Source organism: Rhamphochromis longiceps, linkage group LG17 (genome assembly GCF_057381845.1).
Source record: "Rhamphochromis longiceps isolate RC_006_pf linkage group LG17, R_longiceps_female_GT1.1, whole genome shotgun sequence".
NCBI lineage: Eukaryota > Metazoa > Chordata > Actinopteri > Cichliformes > Cichlidae > Rhamphochromis > Rhamphochromis longiceps.
Window position 1 is genome coordinate 273,566 of NC_140573.1, and position 8,437 is coordinate 282,002.

General features: G+C 43.1%; 1 protein-coding gene across 2 annotated transcripts; it reads right to left on the minus strand.

Moving 5' to 3' along the window:
* Positions 1-477: 477 nt before the first annotated feature.
* LOC146648952 (UDP-sugar transporter protein SLC35A5-like) lies at positions 478-2,757 on the minus strand. Of its 2 annotated transcripts, none has more exons than XR_014908187.1 (3): positions 2,400-2,757; positions 1,610-2,255; positions 478-1,363 (listed from the first exon to the last, which is right to left on the minus strand). XR_014908187.1 is itself a non-coding variant. In XM_085386851.1 (3 exons), the coding sequence occupies exons 2-3, from the start codon at positions 2,206-2,208 to the stop codon at positions 1,295-1,297; spliced, it is 291 nt and encodes a 96-aa protein (XP_085242977.1). In that variant the 5' UTR covers positions 2,209-2,255; positions 2,400-2,751; the 3' UTR covers positions 483-1,294. The 2 variants fall into 2 exon arrangements, 1 of the variants encoding a protein (XP_085242977.1); XM_085386851.1 differs by having other exon boundaries at positions 483-1,363; positions 1,987-2,255; positions 2,400-2,751.
* Between the last annotated feature and the right edge of the window lie 5,680 nt (positions 2,758-8,437).

Sequence of the window (8,437 nt, forward strand, 5' to 3'; positions counted from 1 at the left end):
TATCTACAGTAGTTTCAGACCTTCTCAACTTACTGTCCCCTCAATGCAATCACAGTTGTAAAAACACTTTGCGAGTAAGAAGGGCTGGAATCCACCTACCCATTTTCTTCCACTTATCCAATTAAGGGCATGGGGAGGCTGGAGCATCTCTCAGCTGCCATAGAGCAAGAGACAGAGTTTGTATTAAACATGGCCAAAGTGTATGTACAAGTGAGTCTTGTTCATTTAAAGCTTAGACCTCAGACTGCGTTACAGTCTCCTTTCTCTTGGATCTGTATAATGTTAGTGGGTGTGGAACACTGTTATTCAGCAGGTGGGTAAAATATCTAAGAGTTGGCTTAAAGGAACTGATAGGGAGCTAAAACAGCTATCAAGCATGTGCAAAGTAATAGAAGAAAAACATGGAGTTAGAGCAGCTAGTACCCTTTAGGTCTTCCTCCAGAAAACCTCAGTATTTAAATAAATGCACAAATTTATGACAAGACATCAGCGATTGTATTAAATTGCATTACTTGCACAGAAGTAAAACAACTTGCCATTTATTTTACAAGAAAATGCATTCACACGTGAGGATTTTAATGGCACAAACAACAATCTTTAGACAATGTTATTTTACAGTTTAACAAGAAAATATTCAAGCCCCAAGTAAGAGAGGCAGGGAGTTTGTGGTGCTGACAGAAAGTCAGGCATTAGTGGCAATTATGTCAATACCACTTATTCTGGCTCAGAAAATAAACAAATAAAAAAATAAACTGCCTCTTCCACAGTACAATACAAACTGAATTCATCATAGTGTGGATAAAGATTCAAAATCACCACAATTTCAAACAAATCTATTATCAAAACAATCCTGAAACTGCAGTTTCTGGTCCTTAGACGTCCAGCACCAGCAAGCAGTCAAATAGCAGCATGTACAACAGGAATCATGTAAAGAAATACACTGTCCATAAAAGGAATCCATAATGAATCCAAAAGTATCACTTATTTTCCAACAAACAGCGTTGCTGGTACTTTCCCCCATATGAATGACAGCAGTCATCCACAGACAGGCACGTTTCCAAAATATACACATTTCGCTAATTCTGTTATTAAACACTTTGTTTTTAATACTAGGAGTCTATCATATAATCTATCAACAGTATCTTTCACCGTTTACCTGCTTATCACTGTTCAAATAAATGCTTTCACAGACAATCTGTGACCATGTTCCATCCAGTCAATTGTCCAGTTCGATATCAGCAGCAGGAAAGATGCAGAGTATCCTCTGGATACTTGGGAGTGAGCTCTGTCATTACTACAAGGACTCTTCATCAGAAACACTGTCTGCATTTACCTTTGTCAGGAGCTCGAGCTCCTCACTGTCCTGCAACACAAAAAAGAGACAAGGCATCAGAATGAATGAACAAGTGATCAAATCCAGTGGACAAATCTGCAGACATTGAGGCACTGTGCACATCTTTTTTCTGTTTTCAGAAAGTGGAGGGCAGTATTTACTCCCCGAAAAACACCGGGGAAGTACCGTGCATTTTAAAGCCACGGCTGCCAATGGAGAGGGTATTTTTGTTAGTGCTCTAGCAAAGAAACAAACACCTGAAACCTGGCATTTCACCTGATTTACAGGGTTTCTTCAATACAGAACAGGACGCTGGGGATGAAAAGAATTCCAGGATAGTATCCCCACAGACTACTGTATTGTTAAATAGCTTCTTCCATCAAAAAACACTTGACTACTAAAGGAATTCTATGACGTAAGGCTCCAGCATGAGCCTGGATGCTATTTTCATAGCTGGGAATCAGGTTTCCTCTTGCACTCAAGAAATGACATTACAGAGAAACAAGAGCCAAGTTTCCTGCAGAGCACTTGGTATGTGGGCGGGAGTAGAGGAAGTGGATATACATCGGGGTTAGGTGAGCGAAGTTGTGTGAGGAAAAGGAGTGTGTGGGCTTGTGTGCGTGACTACTGAGGATTTGTGGTTTGTCTCCTACCCCTCTTGACCTCTCAAACACCTCCCCGTTGATGACCCGTAGTTTCTCCCGCTGCAGGCTATATTCCAGGTCCTTGGGCCAGCTGGCATTGTAGATAAAGATGGCCAGCAGGACCGTGGGTGCCTGGAGGAAGAAGTCCAGCGAAGGGTGGAAGTCAAAGAGGAAGAGGGAGAGGCCTGTGACCAGAACAGTAGTGAACTGGCCAGTCAGCACATGGAACATGTTGTCTCTGAATTTTAAGATGAAGGCCACGGATAAGCCCAGGGCAGCTAGGGAGAACACAGAAGATTATGAGTTCTTCAAATGCATACTAGAGATAGATAAATGAACTAGTCCGGTTAATAACAAATTACACCCAGCAGCTGGATTAGTGTAACTTAGCACTGATGCCAGAAGCAGGACCAAATACCCACCAGGCTCTGTTCAAAGGCATAAAACAACTCAAGTACCAGCAGCTTACAAGATCACAAGTTAAGATGATTTTGTCTGTAGACGACAGAAATTGTACAAAGTAGTGGTTTTGCATGCTACAGTCTTTTGGAGCCCCCACCCCAACCCCTCCTCTATTTACGCCAGCTTTCATCTGATTGGCTGCCCCTACATCTGAGCTTCTACAAACAGAACCAGGTGCTGCACCACTTCCTCTGCTTATCAATTTGACAGACTTCCTTCAACCCAGCCATGCCTTCCAGCTCATCCTGGAGGACACAGTATTCCCCAAGCCCGCTGAGACCTCCTCCCAGTAGGACATGGCCAAAAACATCTCACCTACCAAGGAGTCCAGGAGGAATCCTGGTTAGATGCCCCGAGTACCTCAACTGTCTTCTTTTGATGAACATATTTTCTCTTCCTCAAGAAACTTATATAATCCACATGGACATGTTTGCATATAATTCAAAGCAGCAAACTAATTAAATTAAATTAAATTAGAGTGGACATCTCCAGCAACAGAAATGACAGTAGGAGATCTCAGTTCAATCAACATCACACTTATGCCTGCTTGATATTCATCTTCCAGTCATATGCTGTATAAAACAGTATTCAAATGTCCCTCTGATGTGAGAATGATGCACTACAGTGCTGACTGAAGTTATCAATCTTGTGATAGGCAGAAACACCAAAAGTTAAAAATGGAACAGTCAGGTCACTAAACTGCTGAGACTGGAGTGGGGCTGGTGGAAACTGTGGCAGACCAGGGCACTGAAACATAGACAGACGGTTCTTTTGCAATGAAAACCATAAACACCCATGCTCCCGGTAGGTTTCCCCTGTGTCAGCTGTTTACATTATAGGTGCTTATACAGTAACCATGGTAACCACGGACTCTGAGCGGCTGGCTCGACGAAGGTCAGACAACAATTTTACATATATGATCTTCAAACAGGACACAGCCATTATCCGTCCTGGCCTCATATCAAATGTGAACGCAGACTGAGTCTATGTTTGACGTTTGCTTTATATCTAATCTTCCTCTCAAACATTTAAACAGCAGCGAGTCTGCAGCTGAGGGAACACAAACTCAAATTGTCGGAACAGGTTTGCTCGTTTCTTGCGTGTATTCATTTGGTGATTTATTAAATGTGTAACTGTTATTCTAATCTGCTGCTGAGTCTCTTACGCTGATGAAAATGCAGAAAACACAGATCACGAACACCTGTTCAACCAATCACTTTCATTCCACTTTGATCTGCGACAAACTGACGGTTCATCTCTGTTACAGTGTTGCGTTAGACTGCTATATTTTTTTGTTCTTTATGCTGTAGATTTTCACGTCTCTGGAATAGTTGGCAGTAATAAGGATGATCTTCTGTAAAATCATATTGATATGACCCGTGACATATTCGTAGATGTCAGTTAGACTAGTCAGCTGGGAAACTGTTAACTCAGAGCTGAAGATATCGTGGATATGCTGACCTCGCTCCGTGGTGTACAGGTCCGTTTACCCTCATGATTACTATTCACAATAAAAATATTAGCCGAACATCATGAAGTCTGTATGTGTTTCATAGTGTCGAACAACCTTTGTACAGTTAAAGCCAGCAGTTACTACATGACGGAAACACCAACATTATCTCATTTATACGTTTATACGCAGGTCACGCTGATTACTGAACAAAAACCCAAAGATCAGCTGTTAATCAAATTTATTTGCTCTCTCTCCTCCTTAAACATGTTTTTAATGTTAGTTATAATTCAGAATTGGCGACTGAACATCAGGAAATAAAACCCCGATAAATATAACCTCAGTAAAAGAAGTCAGTGTCAGCGGGGGTTATTACAGCTGTGTACCGGGGCCTGCGCTTTGTCAGTGGTAATAACAACTTGATTGCTTGCGAGGCAAACGGGTCTATCCTGGGCAGACATCTCCAAAATCATCGAAGCACTTTTGCAAAGAGGCTGTATCTTGACAAACCGACCAGACATATGAAGATTAAATCACTACATTCTCGCTAAAAAAAATATTAAAACGGTATTTGGTGGCACACAAACAGGGTTTTTCAAAGTTCAGTTCTGTGAGTTTCCACATGCTGGTTGTTGTTGTTAGGTGTGGCTGTGTGCAGACAGGAATAGGACCCAAGGTGCAGACTGTCACAGGCTGGGTCTCTGACCCAGCGCTCTGAGTTCATGTTTGTATTTGTCTCATTTTGTTATGTGATTTAGTTTGTGTTATTTCCTATCTGCCTTTAGTTTAGGCAGTTATTGTTCCTGGGTTTTCTATGTTTTGGGGTTTTGTATTTATTCATCACATATTAGGTCTGTTAAGTTGTGTTGTCATGTTTTAGTTTTAGTATTTCCTGTTTTATTCTGACAATGTCATGTGTTCTTTGTTTATTGTATTTAGCTTTCCTCTCCTGGTCCTGTCATTAGGTTCATGTCTGTCAGCTGTTTCCCCCATGTGTCTCCACTTCCCCTGATCACCTCATGTATGTATTTAAGCCCTTTGTTTTCTGCATGCCAGGGTCAGGTCGTCTGCTCATCCATGTCTCAGCTCCAGGTACCCATGTCAGTTCACTATGGTTAAGGTTTTTCATGTTTCGTTATTAGTTCACCCAGTTTAGGTTATTGTTTAGTTTTTACCGATGCCCTGTTATTTTGTACCCTCATTTCTAGTCTCAATAAACGGCTTGTTTTGTTAATCCACACCACGTTTTGGTCTGTGTTTGAGTCCTCCTCTGCAACACATACGGTCTGCCCCAGCCAGACCGTGACACAGACTCCGGAGACAGAACTTAAACAAAAACAGCTTTAATGCTGAACGCAAACATGGCATAACTGGAAAATGTCAAAAATAAACTAACACCGGTGGACAGGCAAAACACACAGCAAAATAAACGGTAGATTGCGACACGGACACAGAGAAACACAGGGCTTAAATACACAGAGGGAGCAATCAGGAAATGAGTAACAGGAGGGAAACACAGCTGGGGCAAATCAGAACTGACGAGACCAAAGAAGCGTAAACTGAACACACTGAGATAAGACACAGACCTTCAAAGTAAAACAGGAAACGCATAACACAGACTGAACAAAGACACAGGCTCATAAGCAGGCACTACAAAGGGAACAGAGACGTGGGAACAGGGCAGACACAAACACTGACTGAACACGGGGATATAGGAACTTAAGATACACATAGACGCGAACTAGACAAGGCGATGCAGGTGATAGGGGAGACAGAGCAACTAAAGAAGACAGAGACATAAGCCATAAGACAGAACTCAAAGAAACCAAAAACTAGAAAGTATACATAATATTATAAACTCAAAAACCCTGGGTCGACGACCCAGGCATCCTAACAGTTGTGTGCTAAAAACAATGGCCACCAGGCCAAAGCAATGGTTTTGACTCGATCAGTGTTAACCCCGCCTCCTGAGTTTGATGGGTGAGGTTGACAGATAAAATTATTTCATGGTGAGACCTGAAGGAGTCAACTGTGCCAAAATGAATTAATTAAATACACAATTAAATAATTATTTAAATGTGGCAATAATTAATTAAAATGTGAAATAAATAAATAAATAATTAAATGTGTCAATAATTAATTAATTACATTTGTTGTAAATATTTATGTAATTAATTATTTCCGATAATTAATTAATTTGTGCATGTAAATGGTGAGTCCTCTTCACACACTGAGGTTAATTATGGAGTTCCACAGGGTTCAGTGCTAGGACCAATTCTGTTTACATTATACATGCTTCCCTTAGGCAGCATCATTAGAAGACATAGCATAAATTTTCACTGCTATGCAGATGACACCCAGCTCTATCTGTCCATGAAGCCAGATAATACACACCAAACTGCAGGAATGTCTTAAAGACATAAAGACCTGGATGGCCGCTAACTTTCTGCTTCTTATTTCAGATAAAACTGAGGTTACTTTCTAGGAAGTTATATTTCATGAGAGCTTTATAAGCTAGGACAAATGATAGATAATCTGTTAATGCTTCACAGATCAACAGTAAGCTAAAAATATTTTTTATCATTGCAAGGTTGTAAAAATTTGCTTTGGCTTAAATATAAACCCCTATTTAATGCCCCTGTGTACACACAGTGTATGTGTGTTTGAAGGTGAAACAGGCATGAAACATTCAAAAAGAGAGGGCAGGCAGGGAGGGGCCGTGCTAACACCTGCTGCTCTCTGGCAGCAGCACCATGCTCTCCCTTGTTTTAAATGCACTTTAGAACAACACGCAGCAACACTACACATGAGCGGGAGGAGGGAGGTATGGGGTCTTCACACATCCCCGTTCTCTGCTAACCATCGGGGCGGGGGGGCTGGGAGGAGATGTTGGCTGTCCGATTGGCCTCCCTACTGCTGCGGAGCCTGGGACGATCTGCTTGCCTCCACCCCGGGGGGAAGGGTAACATCTCTTGGGTCTGGGTTCTGTTTCCCCCTCTGGGGGCGAGGGTACCTGGACCCGGGGTATAGAGTATGTTTGGGGAGTGTGATTGTGTGTACATGTCCATTTATGTCAATCCTTACGTTGGGTGAGTGCTGAGTGTTTGTATATGTGTGCATGAGGGTGGGAATGCATGTTTGTGTCTGTGTGTGCCTGTTTGTCTGTGTCTATATGTCAGGTCGGGTCTTAGACTCCACCTCTCTGGGAACTCCCAGGTCCTCCAAGGCCTATCTCCCCTCACCACACTCCCTGTCGGTGACTGATGCCCTCAGGGGTCGGTGCATTGGTGGTTCTTGGTGTCCGGGGCTGGGCGCTCAGGTATGTACCGGCTCACTCCCGGTGGCTACCTGGCGGGGCCTGGCGCCTGTTGCTTGGTCAGGCCTCCTCCGGGGTGCGGGGGGCCCTCGGGCCTCCGGCCTCTGGGCCTGCAGCTCAGTTCACTCTGGCACAGCTGGCTGCTGGCAGAGCCGGCGGGCACGCCGGTGCAGCCCCCTCTAGCTTCTGCTCGGTGGCTACTGGGTGACGCTTCGTCTGGGGATCCTCAGCCCTTCCCATGAGTGTGGCACGGATGCCCCTCCAGTGGTCCTCCTTGGGCTCTCGCACTCTGGGGCCTCTGGATGTCTGGGGCCTGGATCTCCTCCATCTGGATCTCCTCCATGCCTGCTTCATGCCCTGGGGGACTGGGCTATGGCTCTCTACATCCTCTTGCAGACCATTACATGTGGAAACCATTTGAATACAAGCGCGCTGATCCACACAGGTGTGCACACGGGTGTTCACTGCTCGTAGACTTAAATTACACCTTTCTTGGCTGCTACTTCAAAGCACATTGTGCGCTGTCTGTCCTGCGTGCTGCACAACAACATTGAATAAATAGTATTTACTGCTGTTTACACTTAGCTAGATTATTGCGATGGTGTTGTGTTTAGTATGTTGCTTTGGTTTTTTTTGCTTGTTTTCTATTCTTTTTCTCTCAACAGGTGATCCAGGAGATTTTTTTCTCCCCCCCCCCTTTCTCACTGTCCCTCTCCCCTTTTGTTTTTCTTTTCCTTCCTCTTTCTTTCTCCCTTTCCTATCCCTCACTCATGTCTGTCCCGTCTGTAACAACTGAAAATAAAATAAAATAAATAATAAAAACAAAGGTCGATCAAATGGACCAATACGGCAATGCCACAATGATCCTTTTGGCAAAATAAATCCATTGGGTATCCTTGTTGGTCTTCAGACAACAATTCTGATGGCTAAAGAAACAAATGGGACAGGCAAAAAAGAAAAAAGAAAAAAAGTGAAAGGTTACTTGTCGGTCAGAAACTGATATAATGTAATTGTAGATTTATTGGCTGATTGTTACCAATAAAACATCTGACTCAAGGTCAAGCTCATACGCGTGAAAGACCATTTAGTGTTTTTTACAGACTATGTTAACCTGTATGAATATGCAGAAGCAACAAAAGTCTGAAGGGAGCCAGGAAGAAATGTCCAAAATCTTCAGCTTGTGCAAACAAAACAAAAACGTGAGGTTTATCTTGGGCAGAAAGTCCTGCTGA